Source organism: Podarcis tiliguerta (genome assembly GCF_965153285.1).
Source record: "Podarcis tiliguerta genome assembly, chromosome: 3".
In the NCBI taxonomy this organism is placed as follows: Eukaryota; Metazoa; Chordata; class Lepidosauria; order Squamata; family Lacertidae; genus Podarcis; species Podarcis tiliguerta.
The window spans coordinates 94,088,354-94,115,578 of NC_139536.1; the positions used below are offsets into that span (position 1 = coordinate 94,088,354).

Here is a 27,225-nt window from a genome sequence, read left to right on the forward strand (position 1 = left end):
AAACCACTCACACACTTGGCTGACAAGGTCAAGCTGTAGAGCACAAAACAATATAAAGCATTTTGTTTTAACTTATGTAACAGCTATTAGACCTGTCACAACGATCTTCATAAATAAATGTGCAAATGAAAACTGCAGGCCTCCTTGTCACCTGTTCCTTTTTGTGCTTAAAGTAATATTAGCCATAATATTACATTATGAGTGATCCGTTTTTAATTCCGCTTAATTCCTACTCCTGTGGTCGATTCATTGGATGAAAAGTATAAGCAAGCATTCTGGGGTCCCAGGAGAGGGACCTCCATTCAAAATTTCATACCTGAAGAAGAAGAAGAATTTGTATTCGATATCCCGCTTTATCACTACCCGAAGGAGTCTCAAAGCGGCTAACATTCTCCTTTCCCTTCCTCCCCCACAACAAACACTCTGTGAGGTGAGTGGGGCTGAGAGACTTCAGAGAAGTGTGACTGGCCCTAGGTCACCCAGCAGCTGCATGTGGAGGAGCAGGGAAGCGAACCCGGTTCCCCAGATTACTAGACTACTGCTCTTAACCACTACACCACACTAAGGGAATGCCCCCTTAGTGATATAGAGTGCAAGCTTTGCAGACAGATGGTCCCAGGTTTAATCACTGGAATTTCCAAGTGAGCTTGGAAAAGCCTCCTTTGAAAAGTCCTCAGTTAGCATAGGCAATACTGGGATGTTGTTGTTGTTTAGTCGTTTAGTCATGTCCAACTCTTCGTGACCACAGGGACCAGAGCACACCAGGCACTCCTGTCTTCCACTGCCTCCCGCAGTTTGGTCAAACTCATGCTGGTAGCTTCGAGAACACTGTCCAACCATCTCACCTTCTGTCGTGCCCTTCTCCTTGTGCCCTCCATCTTTCCCAACATCAGGGTCTTTTCCAGGGAGTCTTCTCTTCTCATGAGGTGGCCAAAGTATTGGCACCTCAGCTTCACGATCTGTCCTTCCAGTGAGCACTCAGGGCTGATTTCCTTCAGAATGGATACGTTTGATCTTCTTGCAGTCCATGGGACTCTCAAGAGTCTCCTCCAGCACCATAATTCAAAAAATACTGGGATAGATAGCTCAATAGTCTGAATCAATATAAGACAGCTTCCTATATTCCTATGTTATGGGGATTAAAATGGCAATTTTAGTAAGATCTGTTATTTTGTAAGCATATAATACAGCATACGAGGTATTTCCTACATTGCTCATAAGAATGAATATTTCCGGACTAACATACTATTCATATCCTCCACATTTTCAAATGAGCGTGCAGAATTGCCAGTGCTGAATGCCTTGCATCAACGCTGTGGTTAGGCGCAGTGTTGATGCGCATTTGTCTCAGCATTCAGCAGCAGAACATGAGTGGGTGGAGAAACAACGGAGTCCTCCCACCTGCATTTGCCAGGGCACAGAAGGGACAAAGAGGTGAAGCTCTGGGTTGGTGATGTCCCAAAGGAGCACAAACATCTGCAGGGTACAGAAATCGCTGTCCTGACCTCACCAAATACCTCACCTGTGGCAGTGGGTGGCAGCATCACCGTATCTCAGTTGGGACCACTGCCACTCCTCCACCAGCTCCATGTGTCCCTGTGTCAACTTGAACACATCTAGCATTCTTTGCTGAGGGCAGGAGGAAGCTTAAGGTCTAGGGGAGTTGGGGAAACCACAACTCCTCCTCAAAGGGATCTCCCTGTATGGGGTTTTTCCTTCTTCCCAAAGTCATGCATAATGCAACAAGAACTAGTGAGTCGGGCCACTGAAGTGAGCAAGCAAAATCACTTTAAAAGTATTTTTTTTTAAATACTATCCTGTAAAGGGTTGTGACTGCTACTGTCCTGCTGGGGAAAATCCCTAAATTTTGCTTGAGTTGCCATGATGTCACAGAGAAACTCTCTTCAGGTATTACCAAGCAGGGTTATCTAGGGTTGCCATATTTCAAAAAATAAAAACCAGGACACCCCAAAGTTGCTGAGCTTTTTTCCTTTTCTTTCACAAAACCACAGTTTTCCGATTAACTTGCCTAAGATCCAGGACAAAGCGCCACCTGGACACATGGCAGCCCTAAGGTTATCAGGTGAGGCAGGCAGCAGGAATGAATGTGCTAGCTCTGCTTCCCAACTCATGGAGGCATAAAGCTCCCTCTATGTGTGGAAGCTCCCTGCATTTTATAATGCTGGAACATCAGGGTTCTAAAACATACCACCATCATCATACCCCGTCCATCTGGCTGGGTTGTCCCAGCCACTCTGGGTGGCTTCCAACACATATAAAAACATAACAGAATGTCAAACATAAAAAACTTCCCAATACAGGGCTGCCTTCAGGTGTCTTCTAAAAGTTTCGTAGTTCTTTATTTCCTTGATATATAATGGGTGGGTGTTCCACAGGGAGGGCACCACCACTGAGAAGGCCCTGTGCTTGGTTCCCCGTAACCACCAGAAGACCCTCGGAGAAGGACCTCAGTGTTCGGGCTGAACTATGGGGATATACGGGGCTTCAGGTATATAGGGCTGAGGCCGTTTTAAAGTTAAAAAGCAATGAAGACACGAGAGTTGGGTGGAGCCAACATGCTCATCCCTGCAGCTCCTCTCCACCCCTACATAACAACACACCTTGAAAATGCCTTAAGAGGGTTGAAGTTAACAAGTGTTTTGACTCCTTACCAAAAAGGGTCACGTGGCAACATATTTTTAAAAATATTTTAAAAATAAAATATAGTGGGGGAAACATCTGTGTTGGCAATTCTAAAGGAAGAAAAAACAGATCTCAGCAACTGCAGTGTACGCCTGACTATAAAGAGTGCGGAGGTGCTGCATAATGTAAAATTCAAAATAAAATAAAAATGACTGACAGGGCATTTTTTAAGCTAAGGAAATTAAATCACTTTCCACAAGTGCAAGGTCATTTAAACCCACTACAGGTGCTGTTAATGAATCTCTTAGAAAGTAAACCTGTCAGGCCATATCTGATAAAGTAAATACCTTCTGTTAGATGACTGGCAAAATAAAACACCCCATGATATTATTAAGAAATGACAATTTAGGCAAGCAATTTTATTCCATTTTAGACATTGGACTTAATTAAACTGGTGAAGTCATGAAGTCAGTCATGACCCAGCCTAAGTATAATATAATCTTATCTGAAAAGCATGAAATGGTTCTGACTATATCCATTACTTCACTTCTTGACATCTATTATAGCCGTTCAATAACCTAATTACTAAAAATTAGATTGCAGAAGACAAAGTACAGTGAAAACTAGCGCTACGTGAATGAACAGAATTTCAAGAAATTATTATTTGGCTGTCCCGTTTACTCGCATCAAGAGGATGGAGATGCTATACAGATAAGTAATAATTATTAAAATTCTTGAACCACTTCTTTCAATTAAACTTTTCCTCAAAGTTAGTAGTGGAGCGCTACAGTGTTTTAAAACAGACCCAACATACTCCTAATGAGATGCAAATCAGTGGGAGCAAGACTGCCCAAAGACAGGAATGTAGGCCATATTTTTGCCTTCAATGTTTTGTTTAAAAAACAAAACAAAACTATTTTTCTGGAATATTTACTTCCTGCCCACTAAGGGTCCCTGCCACACAGATGGTGGGGAGAAAGGAGATGAACAGTTGCACCCCCACCACAATCCAGTCTGGCCACAGTAACTGGGAGAACTTCCCAAGTGCCCTCAAGATGAAGTGAAACTGGAAAACAAGTGAGAACCAGTATTTCCAGGTCTCACAAGATTTCAGAGCAAAATCCGGGTGGGTGGGCTGGGATATAAGGCCCCAACCCCAAGTGGATTGGCCTAATTCCAGGCAGTATGACCCATCCACCCTCTTATAAGGGTTACACCAGTGTAGCATTGGGGAAGATCTCTAGAAGAATGAGGACCTTCACACAATGCTCTAGGAGGATGAATATCGGAAGTCCTTTGGGTTTTTGTGGGCAATGTATAGTGCTGCATGAGATCTAGTGTGCCAGGAAAAATGTGGACATCAAAACTGATTTATCATGGAGGTTCCACAAGTCATCACAAGAGGAACTTTATATGAGTAGAATACTAATATTATCAGTTATAGGACCCTAAAATGGCAATGGGTTGAATAAGGTCAGTGCACTCAGAATAGCCACTATGAGAAGTATACAACCTCCATAGATCACAGCAGCTGGCATGCAGGTCCAGGACCTAGCACTGTGCATGCCCAAACCACTATATGAAGGATAGGGATTACATCATATAATGAGAGTGTGGTGCAATGTGGAATATTAGTTTTGGACAATTCTCTGCTTTGAAGATGTGTGGTCCCCCTGCCCCCAAGAAACTATGGTGCTTATCACCATGCACCTTAGCAAACTGTCTGAGAGCTTCTATGAGTGACAGCTTCTATGGATGACAGTCCAAACTGGAGAGAAATATTGCCCAACAGTTGACAATGCGGAGAAGGTTCATGCCCAGCTACAACCTTGACAATCCTTTAAAAGCCCCAATGAACAGTCCATGAAACAGGTCATTTGGGTTTAGCACCTCCTTAGAGCCATATCACTTAGAATAACATCCAACACATTGGATTGATAAATTATTCCATTAGTCGCCAAACTAGTGAGATTTAGGCTTGGTCTGATTAAGAGTTATTCGTCTATACTAGAATTATAGTGTTAGAACTTAGCCTTTCTAACAAATCTATATAATGAATGATCCCCAAATAGGTAATTAAAATAGGCATTTTAAATGAATTCTGATTTTATACGGTAATTTTAACTGGGTTTTTAAAAATTGTGTTACTTGTATAGTGCTTAGAGATTGTTGTAATTAAAGTGGCATATAAATCATCAAAATAATAAATAGTTTTACTCTCATTTTGTTTATCACAGATCACATGTCTTTAGCTACTGAGTAATCTTCCTAGACCTAGTATTTCAGTCTGAAATTCTAAATTCTTTTTTCAAACACATGGCTCAAACTCTGAGCAGTCATGATAGTCTCATTGTCACAAACGCTGCTGCATGGGCACACGGAAGCATAGCCTGAATTAATGAGAGCTTAAAATGTGAAAGCACCGACATCAAAGAGGGTTGCAGCACCTGAAAGACTAGCAAAAGTATTTGTATCAAGAGCTTTCATGGCCCAGTGCTCGGTTCCTCAAATGCATGAAGTGGTTGTGTCATGGAACTAATCAACTGAGAAAGATTTGGATGCGTCCTTTTCAACAAGCCTTGCATATTCTGACTTGGAACTACTTGTTTGGGCTTAACCACAGAGCTTTATCTGCTGCCACCAGACTCCTAAGAACTACAACTTTCCCAAAGCTGGAGCTCTTCTTTAGAAACATATCTTAGGAAGGAATATTCCTATGGTCTAGCGATGGTGCTAAAGGACTCAGCTATGAAGTTCCCAAACCAAGTTCACCTCTGCAATGAATTTCAAAGGTGGTCTTAAGCAAGTCACTTTCTACCCAATCCTCAATCCCCACCCACCCCCAAATGGAAATGTGGGGGATAATTATAGTTGACTCAGGATTGCAACTAGATTTTGCACGTGAGGTACTTTGAATACTTTGAGCAAATGTTAAATATTACATTTCAGTATAGATCTTGGACATAACCCAGACACACCCTGTATGTGCCACCCTGGCGAGACAATGTGCAGGCAGGTAGGGTCTCAGCCGGCGTACCAGATGAAGCTGGTAGACAGACAGCCCAGACACAGCATTGACCTGCACCTCCATGGACAGCTGTGAGTCCAAAATGACCCCCAGCCTGCACACCTGGTCCTTTAGGGGCATAGTTGCCCTATTCAGGACGAGGGATTCCCCCACACCTGCCTGCCCCCTACTTCTGTCTTGTCAGGATTCAACCTCATTCCACTGACCGCCACCCCCACCCCTAACTGCCTCCAAACACCCACACAGGACATTTAGAACACTTTAAAGGAATGTCGTCAAGACTGGTGGAAGGTGACGACTGAACATTTGACAAGCACACACCTCTTGAAGGCCCCAAACAAGTGATATCCTGTCAAAAGAAAAGTGGGTTATTAATTGCAGTCACACTCTCTACTCTGCTACACCGCAGTTCCAATAAAATAAAATGGTGCTCTTTGGCTCAAACAGGGATTTTCCATCATAGTAACCTACGTGTGCAGACTTATAGACGGCACAGAGAAATGGAGGGAGGGATCAAGATTACTTTCTTCATGAGCTTGATAGATTTCTGCTTCATCCAGCTACATCTGGTGCTTGCGATAGAACCACCGCTATGGAAAATGTCACTGTTAGTCTATCGCAACAACAACAAAACACCAGCAAATGAAATGAAACAAAAGCCAAGTGTCTTATGGCACCTTAAAGAGAAACCAACATACTGTTCCTTATGCTTTCTTAGGTCAAAGGCCACACATTGAACATCAGATGAAATGGGATCTGGCCCACGTACCTTTATGACACAGTAAGTCTGTTAGCCTTTAAGGTGCTTCAGATATCTATTTGTGTGCGTGTTTTACTGCAACAAACTAAAAGACTACACCTGTAAAATAAAATTATTAGCATGTGATCCACAACAATTTCATCTTCACTATCCATTTTCCTACCCACTCTGAACATCTGCAGCATGTTTCTGAAAATTCATTTTAACTGTTTCATGAGCGGCCTTCAGTTCCAAGAAATCAAGAGGGGCCAAACCTAAGCCCACAAGGAATTAAAAGATAGTGTTTCATTCATAATGCACAATATATAATCAGAAATCTTATTTGAGTTTTAAAATTAAGTTTGAAATTAAGTTTTAATTTCTCCATGTTTAAATTAATTTGTTATTGCTTTTAATTTTTATACACTCTTTTTTAATGCTCTGTATGTTTTTGGCTTTGTAAGCAGCCCAGAGAACTTCTGTTGGCAGAAAACAAACAAATTAAGCCCCTTAAAAATCCTCTTGCTTATATTTTTATATTTATATTTTCTCATTTATGGTAACAAAAAGATTACAATGTTGATCCTTAAATAAAAAAAAAAAAACTAGTGTAAGTGTTGTCTGCGAGGAAAATATTGCTCTTGCTCAAATTACCAGTGATGATCTCAGAATTCTTTGGTCAGGCATGGTAGTATAATATTGGCATGGTTTGGTGAAAATCACCTATTTGTTGTGGTCTCCAAGTACCAGGAAAGCTGAGTTTTATAATAAGATGCCTAGGTAGAGCCAGCCCAATGAAAATGGAGATTCAACCATTGTAAACAGTTAGAATCGTCAGTAGGATTGGAATAACACTTGTGGTTTTATGGTGAATTTTGGACACAATGGAGAGGTAAAAGATTTGGACTACTATAAAAATTGCAGGAGGAAATGATTAACAATAGGACCCACAAAGGGGAGATTCTTTGGAATCTTGTTTCTGTGTTGTATGTTGGATATGTGACTGTATAGTTTTAATCTGAAAAACCACATAAATAAATTTGCTTTGAAAATGGGGATTCAAATTACTTCCCCTTTTTCCTGCCTGAAATGTAATAGGCAAGCTGGACTGTAAGTGTACTTCAGGTGCCCATTTCAAAGGCTAGGTGCATTAAAAGAAAAAAGAAAAAGTGAAATCCAACATATAGCTGTTGCTTGCTTTTCTATTCAGTTCAACATGACCTTCAAGAGGCATAGGCAGTGGTGAACAATTATTCTTATGGGAGAGCAATTCTAAGAAGGTCACAGAGGGTTCTGAGTCTAGCCCACTGCACCAGAAGTGGTCTGCAGGCTTTGCCCATTTACTGTTTCCTCCACACAGCTCTCACGCCTCCAGACAAGGCCCCTTGGGGAGCAAATGTTATCCCTTGAGAGGGCTGATCCTGAAGACAGTTTACTGAAGCAATGCTGCTTGTTTCAGGTCTTCCAAGGACTGAAAGTACACTTACATTATTAATGTCTCTAGGATTTATAAAATGCTTGTCTGCAATTCAGTCACTTGATTTTAGGAAGCATTTTGGAGGCTTAACCGCACCTCTGCAACACTGCAAAATTAACATGGCGTTCAGTGATGTGAAAGCAAAGGATATAAGAAAACTAAGGTAGTTGGAGTTGGAGACGCCATAAGTGCCATAAGTAAAGAGAACTGTTTTTGTTTGGTTGGTTTTCTTGTGGGGAGGGGATCATGCTAGCCTCTGTTATCCCTAACTTCGCAGTACTACTGCATGCTCAGTAGTCGTGTAAAAGTGACTCCAGTTCATTCCTCGTCAAAAAGTCTATTTCCTCAACCAGAATTTTGTTAATGCTGTGTAATTTTAAAGGGAAAATAATTTCAGCTGAAATGAGAATACTTGCTTCCTTGAAAACGCTATAAGATGCTTTCTGCAACATTTGTTTCCCCCCACAAAGCTTCATTAAACCTTGGATAATGAGTTTTGTGTCTTGCTTCCATATAATATAGTGCGATACAGATTGCTCATATGCAATTTTTGCTCTCTTGTGCTCCCAGAAGGTACCCTGCTATTCAGGACCACTGTCTAACCATATTGATGTATCAGATGCTGCAATAATTAATCATTTTAACAGTGATCAGCCAGGCAAACAGTGGTATAAAATTAGCAGAACAGTAATAATGGCACAAGCCATCCGTAGTCACATATTGCAAAATATCAACAAGTTACAAATGAATACCAAGGTTTGCCAGCCAGAGCTAATCTTGAATGTCTACTGACCTACAGCTACCACCCACTGAAAACAACACTAAAAGCACAAATAGCAGCTCTATGTAATTTTCATTACATGGCTGATTTATTTTAATATAATGTAACTTTTGTAAGACATTAGATCTTGCAATGGATTGTAAACTCAACAATGGCAACGTGCTTTTTTCATATGGGGGCTACCAGACATGGGGTCGTTTCCTGTGTTCCACATACATATTTCTGTCACGGCTAAAAATTGGCCGCTGTTTCTTTAATGCTAAAAGAACTAAGTCAGCATGAGGCAGCGGCCTACAATGACTCATGCAACCTTTCACCAAATTGTACCTGTATATATAGAGTAGTCAATGTTAGTGTTGAGTGTAGGTTGGCTGGATGGTAGAAAGCTGGTTGTGTTTGGCGTGTGTAACAGCTGTTGGTCATGGTTGGAGAAGAAGACTTTTTAAGAATAAAAGCAGCAATACCCTGCAAGAATACTCTTTCTCAAAGACTCTTTTGTACCACCTAAGGTCTGAGGAATTAGCAAAAAAGGAGGTCAGAACCTTTTCTTTTACAAACACTGACAATTTCCACTGGTACAACGGGACTCTGTTTCCTCTCCTCTCCCTGCCCACCCTCAAAATCTGTTATACCAAGTTCCCCAAGCCCCTGGAGCTGATTTTGAGGGTGTGTGGGCAGCTGGAGGAGACAGGAGAGGGAGAGGAAGCTCTGTTGTGTGCATGGAAGTTGCATTGCGCTGGTGGAGATGGGCTATTGGCTTGACCCAACAGGTTCATCTAGTACAGTATTGTGCTCTCACACTGGCCAACTTTGGATGCAGGCCTAGGTGTTCATTCTGGAAGAGCTATGCTTTCCTTACTCACTTTTAAAGAAGCGCCTACAAGGTCTCATCAGCAAATTAATACTCTCCTGGGTTTTTCCTTGTGGTTTTCACATGTTCTGCCTCTGTGTGTTCTTGCAAAAGCAAATAAAAAACAGCTCCCTGCTTAAGCAATTCTGCAGAACTGGCTCCAAGGTTTTTGTTTTTTTTCAGATGCCCACAACAAGTTGCCTTCAGTGGGCTCTTCTCCCTTGTTTGTGGTTTCCCTATCCACTGGCAATGCCTATTCATTGGCAGGAGCAGCAGCCACCCGCCACATTCATAAACCAAAGCACCAGTGATTCTATGTGAACAAGGTCATCATTCTGTCTTGTGCCCCTATGATGGGCAGCTGAAGCTTGTCTGGCAAGTGTTACTGAGGCATCTGATCAAAGATCTGTATTTTGAATGAGCTTAAAAATATATCTGTAGATGCTTGCTTCAGATGTTTAGCCTTGGCAGATACTTATTTTTCTGAACAGGGCCCCTCATTGATTTGTTGCAGTACTTCAAAGTACTTCAAAGTTGTAAAAAGGAGCAAAAGCTGGGAACAAAGGTCATACAATTTACAGAATACAAGCCAAGCTGCAAAAACATTAATTAGAGTTGGTAATTACTCAAACTCAGCCATATCTCCTCAAGGTTTAAGATATCCTGAGAAGGTTAAAAGGCAAAGAGCTAAAAGCAACAACAGCTGCAGCCTGGTGAGGAAGAGAGACTGCTCTGAGGTTGTTTTTTTGGTCACTTTGGAAACTGTTCTTTACTAATCGTTTCTTCCAAAAAATCAATCTATGTTATATATATATGAAATGTACTGACTTTAATGTAACTATATAAAGAATGTAGAAAGTAAGAGATGTTAGATTCTTATGTTAGATTCTTATTTCATTGATGGTGTGTGAGAAGGTGAACCCAAGACCTCTGTTTATATGACAAGATTTAAAACCATGAACCATCTGTTTTAGCCATCTGTCCCTGTTGCCAAGGGCAGAAGAGCCAAGAGCAGAAGAGCAAAGGGCATAGGGGATCTGATAATTAAGATGCCTTGTCAAGACAAATGTAAGATATATGATAGAAGGAAATATAGCTCTTTGTCTCCCATAAAAGGTAATAGGAAATGGGTGTATCTTTTATGATTGGTTCTAGCAAACAGCCAATAGGAATTTCAACCAGGCTGATTGGACAGAGGCAGCCAAAGGAGGAGTAAGGAGGCTGGGCTGAGGGAATATAAGTGCTGGTCACCAGGGCTGGGGTGTGCAGAGCTTTTGGTAAATATACCACTGTGCCAATCATTTATTTGTCTGACAAATAAATTATTATTTTAATTTCTCTATTGCTGCGTTGAATATTTCATTCCAGCTAAGCGTTAACCACAAGCAGGGTGCTACATTACTTCTAATGGAAATGCTACTTGGTCACCTGTCTCCCTGCCCATAATGGCAAGGAGGCACAGCAGTGGTGCTAAGCAGAGTTCAATGCCTGCATGTTTGAACTTGCCAGCGCCACCATTTTAATTCTGGCACCAAAGCATGTTCTCCTTCATGGAGAGCACGGGTTGCGGTGGGGTTAACCAGACACCGCCTGTTGCTGGGCAAGTTGGTTTGGTTGGCCCAAAGTATGATTGTACTCTCCTCAGGTTGCTGAGGAGAGTTTGGTGTTGCCAATTTTGAGTGACAGCCTGGGTCCCTGCGCGCAGCGTTGAGCTTCCTCTTTTCACTGCGTGCATTGGATCACCTGCCCACCCTCTCTAATTTTATGGTGTTTGTTGCGTTTGACCTTGCTATGCCTGTCATGGGGTCGTCTGCTTTTGGGGCAGGGGCCTGGTAGGAATTTTGTCCTTTTGGCTGATTGGCTGGTGCCATTTGGTTTTTGCCTTGTTGTTGTTGTTTAGTCGTTTAGTCGTGTCCGACTCTTCGTGACCCCATGGACCAGAGGACGCCAGGCACTCCTGTCTTCTACTGCCTCCCACAGTTTGGTCAAACTCATGCTGGTAGCTTCGAGAACACTGTCCAACCATCTCGTCCTCTGTCGTCCCCTTCTCCTTGTGCCCTCCATCTTTCCCAACATCAGGGTCTTTTCCAGGGAGTCTTCTCTTCTCATGAGGTGGCCAAAGTATTGGAGCCTCAGCTTCAGGATCTGTCCTTCCAGTGAGCACTCAGGGCTGATTTCCCTACTCCATGGACAAAGACAACAGGCCTGCAATCCTACACACCTAAAATAAAGTCCATTTGAGTTCAATGCAATTTACTTTTACCTCTCAACAAAGGCTGGAATCCTTTAAAAACACTTACTTAGAAGTAAATCCTTGTGATACTAATGGGCTTACTATTGAATAAACATGGTTAGGCTCATGCTATAAAATGCCAATTCATACGTGAAACAAAAAGAATACTTTGTCAGTTCATCTCTTGATTGTTTCACCAGAAGCGCAAAGACGAAGTGTTCAAAATGTCCTCTTGCAAACCAACTTTTAGCTATCTAGGAACAAGGCCTGAATACATACATAAAATCTTAAGATGCAATCGCCTAAACTCAAAGCCTGACAACTACTCCATTGTGATATAATGCTTTAAATTGGATCCATATGCTTGCAAATACCTTTCACATGCGGTGCTGCAATCAATCGAATATGCCATATGTTAACAAATGCATATAACTTGATGCATGCTCTGCCTCCCTGAGTTACAAGCACGCAACTCTAAATTTCAGTTGATGGTAATATAAAGTCAAAATTTCCATTAACACATTTCACCATACCAATACTGGCTAAAAGCAACACCAAACAGGAACTTATTGTTGTTCTTTTCATACTTTAAATACAACAGGGCCTTAAATTTACACCAGCTAAAAACTGTATGTTCTCCATTTGCATTTTCCAGTCAGTGAGCAGACTGCTGAGCACTTTTAACTGACAAAGACAGGATAAGTATTCCCCCTCTCCATTGCCTTAAATATGATAAATGTTAACTTTTATCTAAAGAGTATATTTCAGAGTTTATCAATATCATTGTATTTAAAGTTTATGTAAAGGGTGTGCATATATTGTCAGAGATAACAAGGCAACCTATCAGACAGTAGAAAGGGATAGTGGAATGGTATGCAAAAATGTGTTACCTACACATTAAAAAATAGTTGTGGCAATCTTAATATATTTTCTACAAAAATAATATTTTTTGGAATTTGAGGGTTGCTTTTAAAAATTCATCTGGTATGTTGTCAGATATGCAAATTATGTATCCTAGCAGGTTATATACAACACACCAAGCCCCTTCTCAAAACACCTAGCGGACTGCAGTGCCTATTTAGAATGTTTTATATGTCCCCAGGGATGGGAAAAATCTTTTTTTTCCAGCCAGTGATTCTTTCATATGCTTTTATCCAAAAAGCCATATCACGCTAATCTGCAAATATTTTTTAATATTTTAAATGTCTTTTGAAATAGTTTAATATGTATCTAAGGTGTATGTTTTCTCTCAAAATACAAACTTAAGTGCCTATTTTGAAACATTTAAATTGCTAGGAACTGGATCACAACCTTTGGAGAAGTGCAGGATCTGGTGGAAAGCTATGTTTGTTCTGCACATTAGCCTTGAATCAGAGTAGACCCACTAAAGCTAATAACTAAGTGCTCATCACCACTTCCACGCCTATAAAGCTATTATGTATGAGAAAGTTTGTTGAACTAATTGCAAACTCTAAACAGGTGATCTTCTTTTATTCCACCCATTTGGTCACGAAAACATACCATACTCTATATAGAAAAGAAAAATGAAGCATGTATACATTAATATGAAATTGCCATAAAGCATATTACCTGTCTAAATAAAAAGCTCGGGGGATTCTAGTCAGCACTACTCCGATATAACACAAAACAACTGGGCTTTTCTATTGATTTTCCTGCCCAGAAACTTTTCTCCCTAAATGTTACAAATGCATTCTTTGTCCCCACTACAATCCAAGCTTCACGAGAGATGATAAATGAGATAATATTGATTAGATTGTGCTAAAGAGCCCCTGCATTTCAAGGTTATATCCTTTGGAGAGTTAGTAAATCTCATTATAGAAATCTGCCTGCTGACATATATGAATAAAGAAAGGGGCAAGAGAATTCTACCATGAGAGCCATGCTATTCTTGAGATGGAAAGCTCAGCACAACACAGAAGCAAATGTTAAAACCACGGAGGGAGAATGTCAGTCTATTTATTTTGGGTTTTTATTTTGGGGTTTTGTTTTTGTATGTGGAAAGATACTGCAGCAAAACATCTTTATTTACATGTTGGGTTACTTGCAGTTTTGTTTTGTTTTGGACAACTAAATAGTCCTCAGTTCTCTTTTAATTATTATTTTGTACTGTTTTTAAATTGGGGTTTTTTATGTTTTATTGTTTACTTATTGCCGTACCCTCCCATTATATCTAATGTGATAATGATGCGCATGTCTTTACAAAATACACTGGCAAAATATTGCCCCTTATCTGACTCCTTTCATTTTTCTCACTTAAGTATCAATTCTCTCTTGCTGTGTTGTTGTTGTTGTTTAGTCATTTAGTCATGTCTGACTCTTCGTGACCCCATGGACCAGAGCATGGCAAGCACTCCTGTCTTCCACTGCCTCCCGCAGTTTGGTCAAACTCATGTTAGTAGCTTCGAGAACACTGTCCAACCATCTCGTCCTCTGTTGTCCCCTTCTCCTTGTGCCCTCCATCTTTCCCAACATCAGGGTCTTTTCCAGGGAGTCTTCTCTTCCTCTCTTGCTGTGGCTGACTGCAAACTTTATAAGCTGTCACATTCAAAGAAGATGTGGCAGTAATATAAGCTTCCCACTGCAGGGTGATCTCCTGAAATGAACCTCCGCATTAATCAAATAAATAAAACTAAAACTAATCACCTGGAATTTTAACCCAGATGATTTTATTGTGAAGAATTGTCTCCTGGCTATTAGAAATGAAATAATTTAATGTTCCTTTGGAAGTTTTATTTATTTATTTAGAAAATAATTGTTTTACAAGACTAATGAAAACAAGACTGTAGAAAAAGAGATTACTTTCGTAAGGCATTACTTTGAGCGAAAGAAGGAGAAACTCTATGTCACAAGCTCAGTCATCACCAAATTCAAATAAAACAGGATGTTGTGGCGGAGACTTCTAATAGAGTGGTATTGCAATGGAAGTAAAGGACTGCATTTTCCTCTGTCAAAGCTTTCGCACAAAACAACCCAAAACCAATTCTGTGTTACCCTAGCTGTTTTACTCACTATGGGACTTCAACCCTGAGTTTCACCAGGATTGTTATCTTTTTAGATGACAGCCTAAGTCTGTCTTGTTTTACAGGGCAATCCAGTGAACTGAATTCAATGGAACTCACTCCCAGAAAAGTGTGTTCAGTCTCGCAGCCTTAAGGTAATCTTTTTATCTGCTGTTTTATATGTGTGGCTGTTTTATTTATGCGACCTCCGAGCTTAACAAAGTGTTGGTGCTGACCTTTAAAGCCCTAAACGGCCTCAGTCTAGTATACCTGAAGGAGCATCTCCACCCCCATCGTTCAGCTCTGAGGGCCTTCTGGGGGTTCCCTCACTGTGAGAAGCAAAGTTACAGGGAACCAGGCAGAGGGCTTTCTCAGTAGTGCCCCCCCCCCCCCCCGTGGAGTGCCCTCCCATCAGATGTCAAAGAAATAAACAACTATCTGACTTTTAGAAGACATCTGAAGGCAGCCCTGTTTAGGGAAGCTTTTAACATTTGATGAATCATTGTATTTTAATATTCTGCTGGAAGCCGCCTAGAGTGGCTGGGGCAACCCAGCCAGATGAGCGGGGTATAAATAATAAATCACCATCATCGATATTTTAATACTTTATCATTGTACTATTTTATTTGCCCCCCAGGTGATTGTACAATATGGTGATGCACTGTTTAATGTCATTAAGATTTGCATGCAACTATGAAACAACACCAAAATATGAAAATAATAATTGGCAAAATTAGCATCATTTGTTTTTGTTTTTTTAAAGTTCACATTGTCCTTTTGGCTAGCTGAACTACTTGCTCACAGAAATCATTTAGGAATCAGTTAGCTGCAATTGACTTTAAATAGTTATTTCCTACTATGAAATAAAATATTAGTCCCAGTTGTGGCATTTGACACTTGCTGACACTCATTACTAGCCCACTGTTTGTTCTAAGCCAAGTTGAGCGATACTGGTAAAATACAGACCTGGAGCAAAGAAGCAGAAGACTGGGGTCAGATTCCACGAACCCCCATAAATTAGGAATAGCTTTCTGATGTGCTGAGAGTTTAGGGGTGTAAAGGTAATTCAGTGAGGTCAACAATGGGCCCAGTACTCTGCCATTTGCCAAGTTTCAAAAACCTACCTATCATAAATGCCTACAAGGGATGAGATTTCCTGGCAGTTTGTACTAGAAGTACAAAACAGCAGGATTCTGTAATGCTTGTGGGATTATCAGGGTTAAAAAGAAGGAAAAAAATAAAGCTAATTTTACTAGCTTCCTAAAGAGCCCAGAAAGAAGTCTTCAATTGTTCCATTTTAAACTGGAAGCTAACTGAATTTAGTATAGTAGAGTTGAAAGGGACCCCAAGGGCCACCTAGAAAACAGGCAACACTACCGAAAGTTTTTTTGCTAGCATGTCTGAAGGTTAAATCATTTCTTCTTAACAAACAAGCAAAACTGGGAGCTCTGTTCAGAATTGTCTTTCAAACCATAAAAAAACCAAAAAATAATACTACCACCTGACAATCAGTCAGATAATAAAGCCAAGGGAGACAGATGCATAGCACAAGTTACTTCAAGCAGAAACGGAAAGCTTATTGAAAAGTATTTTTGATTATGGTATAATTTCCAGAATTTAATGGGGCAAAGAGATGCACCATTCTGCAGAAATAATGAACAGCTATAATGAATTAGTAACAAACGTGTTTTTTCGGGCGGCGGCGGCTAGTTTCTTCAGTCTGGAACACTGCAGTCTTCCTGGACGAGTCACAAATGGGCTAGATTCTGCCACCTACCCTCCATCCTCAAAACATCTTAGCTGAAGAGACGATGCAGCCTTCTCAAATTGAATAACCACACATTCTACTTATCATATTGCTGAAAACATCCCTCCCCTATGGGGGAATGGGACGTCAACCTACAGTCCTCTCTATTACCAAAGACTGAAACAACCAAAAACATGTGGTGATGGGTCAGACAGATGTGTGCTCAAGAGCCTGGACAGGATGGATGGGTGAGATTTCTATATTTTGAGGACTCATCTACATGACATTCACTCATGTCAGACTGAGGGGAGAATGTGCCCTCTGGGCCAGCCTGTGAGATCCCTGCCTCCTCAGAAGACCCATCCCTAGAAGAGCATGTGACTCAAACTCCCCTCCTGTGTGAAGAGGTTGTATTCCTGTCTTCAGGCACTGAGGGCTCCAGCTCCTAAAATAGGTTGCACATCTTTAAGAGCAGAGTTTCCACACCACTCAGCTATTCAGGTCTGCTGGTTATTGGAATCTCCTAGTCTACCTTGCAGCCTAGGTGCCACTTGGAACAAGCCAAAGTGTTATCCTCCTTGCATGTTTGCGACATGGGACTTTGACCTCAGCTTTCCTTCACCTTGCATACCTGGACTAACCCTCTGGTTTGTCTGACCTTAAATATGTAGGCATATTAAATATCCTCAGCTTTTCAGGCTGTTGTATAATACAGGACTGGTTAAGTGGTTATCCATTTCCATCGCATATATGATTTAGCTCAGATATGGCTTAATCTCAAGGCAGATTACTGTGTGATCTGCAAGGTAAATTAGTGAATGAGTTAACAAGAAAAAGAACCTGCCTCACACTGGTATGATAAGACACAGATACTGCAAAATGTTTTATAAATAGAACAGATTATCATCAATCAATACATGGGAAGGTGTGAAGACCACTACTTTAAAATCCAGATACTTAAAGTTAACTTGCTACTTCTGCACCATAACAAAATGTGTTTTTCGCCACAATAATGTATTTAATAGATGGATCCTAAATGAATATATGATGATGATGTAAACTGTATCTTCCCATATCATTTACCCAAAGCACCTTAACTCTGCACCACCCTCTCAGCAACAAAAACATTTTTTTCAGACTCTGCAAGAGATGCAAGCTCTTTCTTATTCTTGTGAAAGGCGTAGGGGGTTTGAACTTGCTCAGCTGGCATGCAGAAAGCTATTATGAAACTAATTTGAAGTTGAATTCAATAACATAGTTGCTTAGATCCTCCAGCAGCTTAACCTGCACAAATTGTACTCATTTCTGTTGTACAGATGCAAAAATCTGAGGATTTGACTAATGTAAACTCTCATTGTTGGGGAAAAGGCTTCCTGCAGTCTTCATTTTTGTGTATGAGGCAGCAGGATTGGCTGTCAGTGATTATAGAGACACCGGCAGTCCTGTATCTACATTTCTGCAAGAGAACACTAGCTACAGCAACCTTCACCTTGCACAAAGAAATATCCTAAATTGCCATCCATTTCCAGCCTACATTAGCTAGCATTTAAAACTAATTGTTATTCACACTTTTAAGAACAGGGCTTTCAAATTTAAAGCTCTGCAATAATGTGCCTTAAGCCAAAGCATATCTATTGCATTTACCTAAGGTTCTAATTTATCTGTATGTTTCCATTTATATTGGGAGGAGAGGGGCTGTTACATAATTTGGAATACTTGATCAGAGGAAAGGTCCACATGGATCTTTCTTTTCTAAAGCAGTGTACCAATGCTGCAAATGGTTACTACTAACTATATTTATAAAGTAGGAGGGGGGGTTACAGCTTCCGGGATCTCCTGCTTAACTGGATCCTCCACAAGCCATGTATAAGAATTAGCTACAGTGTTTCATTGCTGAAGAAGGGGATTAGGCTCCAAAGCACTCTTTCCATCCTAAAATAGAGGGAGAAAGGAATCACAGATAATGCATGATTTGGGGAGGCTCAAGTTGCAATCATATTGTGTAGACTTTCCTGGAAATAAGCCTCATCTAATGCAGTGACCATCTAGTCCAGCATCTTCATCTCACAGTGGCCTGTGGGAAGCCTGCAAGCTGGACATGAGTGCAACACCACTCTGACCAGTGGCGGAGCCATTATGAAACCAATGAAGCTTAAACTTCGGGGCCCCTGTTCACAAAGGTGCCCCAGAAGCGACTTTAGTCAGCATTGCTTTAAAAACTTTGGGTCTACTAGACCCAATTTGAGTCGCACAACTTGAAAACTATAGGGCATAGATAATTTTTATTCTTGGAGGAAACTGGTTATCTTGACCCATCTGAGTCTGGGACAGTTTTGGAAGAGACTCAGCCTTGGATTACCCTCTTCGAGAGAGGGGCAGGGGGAGTACAACCTTTTTTGCTCTTGCTTGATCTATCAGCAGTTTTCAATACCTTTAACCACAGTGTCCTCCTGGACCGTCTCAATCAGTTGGGAGTTAGTAGCACTGTTTTAAAGGTAAAGGGACCCCTGACCAGTTGTGACCGACTCTGGGGTTGCGGCACTCATCTCGCTTTATTGGCCGAGGGAGCTGGCGTACAGCTTCCAGATCATGTGGCCAGCATGACTAAGCCGCTTCTGGCGAACCAGAGCAGCGCACGAAAATGCCGTTTACCTTCCCACCGGAGTGGTACCTATTTATCTACTTGCACTTTGATGTGCTTTCGAACTGCTAGGTTGGCAGGAGTAGGGACCGAGCAACAGGAGCTCACCCCTTCGTGGGGATTCGAACCGCTGACCTTCTGATCGGCAAGTTGTAGGCTCTGTGGTTTAACCCAGCACTGTTTTACAATAGTTCAAATCTTAGTTATGGAGCCCATTGGAGAGAATGGCATTGAGAGATTATGTATCTAACCTCTGTCACTTGTGCTATGGGGTGCCATATAGAAATATTTAAATTCTATTTAATATTTGCATATAGGTGCCTACTTTAACAACTATACGAAGCCACTAGAGGTGGATGTTGGGATGTTAGGGGCATGGCACTGTGATGACACCCAGCTCTGTTGCATCTGAGGTTGCATTCACAAGGCAATTTACTTCATTTCCACAATGTTTTCCTAACTGCTTTCCCCTCACATTATATTTGAGCTTTCATGTGATGTAAAAGCCATTTCAGGAACAATAGTGGAATATTGCCCAAGTTTAGCACACACTTTCACATTATTTGCAAATGGATTTTTTTTTTCCTGGAAGGAAATGACGAGGAAATGAGCACTAAACTAGCATTCAGCTTGCACATGATAGTTCCAGAAGTGGCTTTTATGCTGTATGTGAAAACAGCCTGAAAAGGTAAGACTGTTTTGAACCGATGCCTGGATGCAGTGTTAGGCTACATGAAGGAAGGCCCCAAAAATAGAATTGATCTTGGAAAAATGGAGACTCTGTGACGAGTTGGGGACTCTACAAGCTTCTGACATGATTGCATTGCCCCTGAAGCAACAGGTAAATAGTTCGTACTTATTATCAAACAAGAACAGTTCACCAACTATGCCCTTTCCTGGACAGGGCTTGTTTTGCCAATATGATTCATATATTAGTAACCTCACCACTGGACTGGAGTAGAGTAATGCAGTCTTAGAATCATAAAAATTGAAGAGTTACCTGGTCACCTCTGAAATGCAAGAATCTTTTGCCCAATGTGGGTTTTGAACCCAGAGCCCTGAGATTAAAAGTCTCATGCTCTACCAACTGAGCTATCCCAGGTCTATGTGGAGGTTCACCTGAAAGCGCTATGGATGACGCAGGTGTTGCAGAACACTGAGGCCAGATTGTTGAGTGGAGGACCTGGATTCAGCACTAGCTGCTGATTAGCTACTGGGCTATGTTGAGGGTTTGTTATTCACATACAAAGCCCTGAACAACTTGAGACCAGACTACCTGAAACAGCGCCTGTTCCTGTATAGCCCTGCAAGGTCACTTGGATCATCTGGGGAAATTTCATTCATGGCATTATACCCTACAGAATATCCAGGGTGATCACATGGAAATGGGCATTTTCTGTCATTGTCTCTGTACTCTGGAATGCCCTTCCCTCTGCCAGACTTGAAGTCTCATCTATCAATTACTTCAGATGCATTGTTAAGACATCTTTTCCCTCCAAGTATTCCCTGACATATATGATTGGGCTCTGTTATCACTAAATTTCTGACTTTGGTCGTACTGTTCTAGTGTTTGTATTTCTGTACGACACTAACCAATTTAAATATTAAGCAGTTTAGAAACGCTTTGGAATGAATGAATAAAATAAACATTTTGCCCAATACGGACAAAACTTTAGGTTGAGCTGATGCTATTCTGTACTTTTTCTGTAGATAACAGCTGTAACGTATGGGAAAAGGTGTTAGCAAAACTGCAAGAGTCTCATTCATGTAAACACATTAGCATTCTACTGTATATAAATGCCCAAGCCCTGAATCAAACTGAGCCCTGGAAATTGTACAAGAAGAGATTTTATGTAAGTCACTCTCTAGAACCAGCAGTCTGTTTAGGCACACCCACAACAAGAACATGTTTTTCAAAAACTATTTTTAATAGTTAAGAAGGCATGTACTTTACTCTTCCACAGTTGTTGCCTAATGGACTCTTCCATGACTATTTTACATATTTTTACATTCCATGCAGGGTCTATTCACCAGTCTTCTACACATAGGAAAATCAAGAAGGATTCATAAATCTACACCCACTTTAAACACAACAGTAACACTTTTCAGGACATGCAAAACTTCATGCCATAAGCTTGTCTTCACCAAAGTGATGCCTTCCTAATGTTTTGGTGTTAGCTGGCTGATGTGGTTTGTAATCCAAAACAACTAAAGGGCAATGGGTTTTTAAAAAACTCTGGGCTCCTCCAGGAGGAAGGGCGATATATAAATTGAATATATATAATATATACACATATGCATGCACATACACACACATTTTCCATTCATGCTTTTCTTGACTTTATAAAGTTAATGAAGCTTATAAAAGACGGCAGGATATTTACTGATTCCATTAACAATAATTCAAAAATTCCCATCTTGCTGAATGTCAAGTAGGTAAGAATAGCTCTGTTTGCAGAAAATATTAGCATGGTGTTTAAAGAGCAACTCACTTTTCCAAAAATTGACATATTTGAAAAGCTGACAAGGCAAGCAGGCAATTAACTTCAAACAACAATAATTAAGAGTGATAAAGGGAGTAATTACTATTTTCATCTATATCTAGCGAACATCATGCACTGCATTTGTTATAAGTCTTGCTACTAGCAGTGCAATAAAGATTATTTAGTCACTTTAAAACGAATAGTGATATGAATCTATGATATGTTCCTGTGACATCTGATGGGTACATGCAAAGTTCCTTTTAACACAGCTGAAACAAAAATTGAAGAATACATAACTGCTTTCATGGATTTGGACACATAGTAACATTAAATAACCATCAAGTCAAAGTATTGTTTATTAGTAAATAATAAACAGAGCATTTTGCTTGTAAATAATTTTAATGTGGTCATCACAACATGGTGGTTTTGTCTTATGATTAACCAAGGTCAGAATCCTTGAACCAGGGCATACTCATTTTATTTAAAGTAGCCCATACAGCTTGCTCTATTAAAAAATTTACAGTGCCAAGGCTTAATGGACTAATTTTACCTTAGTAACTGATCTGATAAAAAATAATAAAATAACAAATGTGAGCAACAGCACATGGAATCCTCCCAACACTTTGCAGCTAACGGTGCCTATCTCATATTTCCTGCACAGGGCACAATCAAAACCACTGATCACTGAACTGAGCCATCATGCCATGACACATAAAACAAATGTCATATAGAACCTAGAGATATTGGGTGATATCCAACATTCACGTGTGATCAGAGCAGGTCCATTGATTTCAGTTGTTTCACTGATTCTATGACTTACTATGATCATCCAATTCTTCTAGAGATAATTCTGATGTAGCACACTTTGGATCCTATGTCTCTCTAGTTTTAAGCCAAACAATACTGTTCATTCAACAAACTAATCGTCTAAGTGTGTTGGGGAATTGGATATTTGGATAGAGACATGCTGTCTCAGAACAGATCAGGCATCTTTAGGAATTGGTTCCTGCAGCATTGGCTCAGGAGCATGTGTTGCATGTTCACTAAAAGGATCAGGGAAGAGGTATGGAGAAGATCTTTACCTGACAACTTGGGAAAGCCATTGCCAGTTAGAGTAGACAATATGGAAGTAATAAACAAATAGTCTGATTTGGTATAAGGCAGCTACCTACATTCCTAAGTGATACTCCTCTGCAATTTCAGAATTATGGTCCAAAAAGTTGCCACAACCGGCCAACAGTACACGGAACACTGACAATTCCCAAAACTAATTATTACAGTTCGAGCCAGAGACACAGACGATGGTAGGGTTATGTCTACTTAGCCCCTAATTAAATCAATTGACTAAGTGCATCCTACTGTGCTATTGTGGAACTAATATATCTAAACTACAGTGGTACCTCGGTTTAAGAACAGTCCGGTTTAAGAACGATTCGGTTTACAAACTCCGCAAAATCAGAAATAGGGTCCCGGTTTGAGAACTTTACTTCAGTCTAAGAACGGAAGCCAAACGGTGGAAGGGCATTGGCAGCGGGAGGCCTCATTAGGGAAAGTGTGCCTCGGTTTATGAATGGTTTTGGTTTAAGAATAGACTTCCGGCATGGATTAAGTTTGTAAACCGAGGTACCACTGTACTCATTCAACTAAGACTGCAATCATCATCCCACTTATCTGGAAGTAAGCTCCATTTAATAAAATAGGATTTACTTCTGAGCAGCCATGGTTACGCTTGTGCTGTTATTATGGAACAAGCATCACTGGAGCCAATGGGAGTGACCTCCGAAGGAGGAGGACCATCCTCTTCAGGTCTACTCAGAAGTAAAACCCATTAAGTTCAACAGGGCTTGCTTCCAGGTATTCTTGTGGACAGGACTGCAGCCATGGGCATAGCCAGGACTTGGGGGGGGGGGGAGAGACCATAGCTGTCAACTTTTCCCCTTTCTTGCGAGGAATCCTATTCAGAATAAGAGAATAAAGGGAAAAGTTGACAGCTATTGGGGTGGGGCCAGGTAGCCAGGATTTATGTTGCGGGTGCAAAACACTCAACTGTCATCATTCTCTGTCTGGCTCTGTCTAGCAAACTCGAAATGAAATGTCTCAACAACAGTTATTTCAAATTATTTCTTTAGACCCCCTCCCCACCAAAAAAAAAAAGCACTCAGAAAAATCTGTCAAAATCTTTCTACAATTTCTACTTTATTTATTTATTAACTGGGGGGGGGGAGTGACAGCTGACCCCTGTACCCCCACCCCCATGATTGCCCTTGATTGCAACCTAAATATGCTGAGCTGCAAACATGCAGTGGTTCAAAACTACATAATGCAAAACGATTTTGAGGCTGAATGTCGTGGGAGTAGCCAAGGGGTGGGGGTGGGCAGGACGGCACTTGCCCCCTCCCAAATAAAGTAAATCAATAAAAATACTTAACTAACTGAGGTTTCCCCCACCCCAACATGAAGCCTACCCCCCCCCCTCCCCAACATAAATCCTGGCTACACCCATGATGATTGCCCTCTCTTATCAGCCACGCAGAGGCGGCTCGGGGAGAAGAGTTTAAGAGCGGAGAGCATAGATCAGAGAGGAAAGGGTTAAGTCATCCCTTCCTCCCCCCCACCCCCCACCCCCCACCCCGCGCTCTGCTTCTTGCACGCTCACAGGATCCTCCTTCGAGTTCTACGTCCGAGGAAAGATACGCGCAACCGCGCGCCGGGTCCAGTTGGAACCGGGAGCGACCCAAGAAAGAAGACCTCTTCGAAGCCTCCAACTTTTCTTCACAGTTCGCCTCCTCTTGTCTCTCTTGTGAAAGGAACCCAACATGCACATTGCTGGTGCTCCCTATAATGTACCACAAGGGGAAGCTTTGTTTCCTTCGCGTGGGGAGCTGGGGAAGGAGGTCCCACCTTAACCCTGAGCCACAAAGGAGAAATAAAAAACGCCACAAGAAATAAACGCCGGCCAACTCTCTGCGCTCTTGGACGCGTCGCTTATCCGTCCCCCTCGCGCAACTTTCTTCAAGTTCCGGGAATAATAATAATACATAACCATAATAATAATAATACAAAAGAAAGAGGGAAAGAAGGCGGCTGGTTTGAAAGGGTTGTGGGGGGGGGGAGGGGTGAGGGGGGGGGAGGCGCGCCGCCGGAGGGGTGAGAAGCAAAGCGGTACTTGCCCAAGTGGGGACGAGGAGGCTGTCCGGGCGCTCGAGCTGTGGCTGAGGAGACGGCTTCCCCGCCACATTCATCTCCTCCCATGCAGCTAGATTAGTCCGTTCTGAATGGCGAACTCCGCGACGCGCATTTAATAAATCCCCGGGAGCCGCGAGCGAGAGAGCGAGCGAGCGAGTGCGCGCTCACTCCCGGAGCAGCAGCCCCGCAGGCGGCGGTTCTTTGGAGGCAGAGCAGCAGCAGCTGCAACAACAACAACACTAACAGAGCCAAGGCGGGAAAGCACCCAGTGGAGGAGCCGAACGGGGAAAAGACGTGTGCTGCTTTCCGCGCTGGCGCTGAGTCGAGGGGCCAAAGCTCTCGCTCCTTTTGGCTCTTGCTCGCTGGCTGAAGGCGCGGAGGAGAGGGCGGGAAGAGGGAGCGGGAGGGTGGCGTTGGCGCGCGGGGCTGAGGGCTGCGTTGGCCCCGAGGCTGCCTGGCTCTCAGTCCGTCCACACGCGCGGGAGGGGAGCGAGAGACTGCGGACGCGTCCCTGTTTTAACTTCGCCGCTGCCTCTCGCTCTCCTCCCTTCAGGAGGGCGCAGCAGCTTCGCACTCGTTGGCAGCCAAGAGATGCTGGCAGCTCGCTCGCTCGCTCTCTTTTTCTGGCTCTCTCTTGTCAAGGGTGGGAGGGTGATGTAGGCAGAAATGTGGCCACGCTGGGCGATTTCATAAGTTAGAATCTGTCGGGGATTTTTAAGCCTCCCCACCCTCTCTCCTATCCTCTCACACGCGCCACCCACGAGACGTTGTGGGCATTTAAGAAACAGCCAAAAGCCCACGGTACTGTCTTTTCTTAAGAGCGAAGTTTCAAGCCCTAAGTGTTTGCAAATGGAGTAAAAAAGATCTCTTCGCTGTTTAAAAAGCGTGCTCTTTTCATCACGTGTGGGTCCAGTATTGAGGAAAGAGGTTAGGGGTGGTCTGTGAGAGAGGAGAATGGGATGGACACTTGTTGGATACAGCATTGGGACTTCTCAGTTAAAATAATGAAAAGGAGGGGAGGGGGAGGGGTTAATTCCATGAAGGAAAGGTGGGATATTAATATAAGCAAATAATCCATAAAGGCTAAGGAAGAGTTAATCCCTGCCATTTTTTTGAAAGTGCATCATGGGTGAAAACAGGTATCCCAACAAAAATGGGGCACTTTTTAGGAGTTCATATGCTCAGCTGAGGGGGTAAACATCCGCACTTTTGAGAAGGTGGAGCTTTTACCTGCTCAAAATCCACCCCCTGCTGCTTTTCTGAAAGAAAGCAGGGGGGGGGGGGGAGACACAAGTTGAGATGGACGACTTGCGAAGTTTCTTTCCAGGATCCTCCAGATGGCCTCCCTATTCAACATTTGTCCTGATCGACTTGCACAAAGCTTACGCAGAGGTTAGACTATATTCCGTGTTTATTAAGCATTTGTTCTTGAGGTTACTCAACAGTGGACATTTATCTTGATTTGCTTTTGTTGTACTTACATCTCTCCCCCCCCTTAATGATATGTTCACCCCACACTTTTCAGTGCATTTCCTCATCACTTTCCTATTCGCTAATAGTCAATTAAAAACACTGTGATTAAAAATTGGACAATAATAATAATAATAATAAATTTTATTTATATCCCGCCCTCCCCAGCCGAAGCCGGGCTCAGGGCGGCTAACAACAATTAAATATTCAAACAATCAAATAATCAAACATTCTAAAGACATTCCATTATAAAAATTAATTAAAGTCAAATTAATGGCAACCGTTGAGCAAAATTCTGTGCAGGTTGCCAGAGGAGGGAGTCAGGCTGGGACCTGACCAAAGGCCTGGAGGAACAACTCTGTCTTGCAGGCTCTGCGGAAAGATGTCAGGTCCCGCAGGGCCCTAGTCTCTTGTGACAGAGCGTTCCACCAGATTGGAGCCGCAGCCGAGAAAGCCCTGGCTCTAGTTGAGGCCAGCCTAACCTCTCTGAGGCCTGGGACAAGTTTTCCCAGGGTGGCAGAATGCTGCAACCCAGTTGAATTGTGAAAACCTAAAAGTCCTAGCATGCATTTGAATCCCTCCTGCAAAATGCTGACAGCCTGAAGGCACCTATGGGTTTCTCTGTACCAGAGCAAAATACAGATTTGCACCTGCCTCTCTGCTCAATGCAGTAGCACCTTCTCTATCTCATTGTTGTCCTGGATTCCCCCCACCCCTTATATGCAGGGCTTGGAAAATCTGAAACACCCAGGAAAGACAATTCCTGGATAATTGAGGAGACAGGCAGGTAGGTGCAAGTCCATATTTTGCTCCAGTGTAGACAAAACCCTTCCATGCAAGTCTTCTACTTTCCACAGACTGCAGCTCTTCGTTTCAAGGAAAATGGAGAAAAGTTGCATACAGCTGTGTGTAATGTGTAGTTTGCAC

At 42.0% G+C, this 27,225-nt stretch overlaps 3 protein-coding genes across 6 annotated transcripts in view; 1 reads left to right on the forward strand and 2 right to left on the reverse strand.

Annotated features, from left to right (window-relative positions):
- Nucleotides 1-25,471, reverse strand: part of SNTG2 (syntrophin gamma 2) — a 204,359-nt gene extending 178,888 nt beyond the window's left edge. For 2 of the 4 annotated variants that reach the window (XM_083431680.1, XM_083431679.1), the window contains exon 1: nucleotides 24,813-25,469. In XM_083431680.1, coding sequence (XP_083287806.1) covers nucleotides 24,813-24,884 — 72 coding nt within the window. In that variant the 5' untranslated portion in view covers nucleotides 24,885-25,469. Of the gene's footprint in view, nucleotides 1-24,812 lie in introns of all 4 variants that reach the window. The other 2 variants (XM_083431681.1, XM_083431682.1) reach the window with 2 other exon arrangements.
- TPO (thyroid peroxidase) overlaps nucleotides 1-27,225 on the reverse strand; it is a 990,904-nt gene that overhangs the window by 278,991 nt on the left and 684,688 nt on the right. The gene's annotated exons all lie outside the window — the stretch shown is intronic.
- Nucleotides 1-27,225, forward strand: part of SH3YL1 (SH3 and SYLF domain containing 1) — a 458,321-nt gene that overhangs the window by 31,124 nt on the left and 399,972 nt on the right. The gene's annotated exons all lie outside the window — the stretch shown is intronic.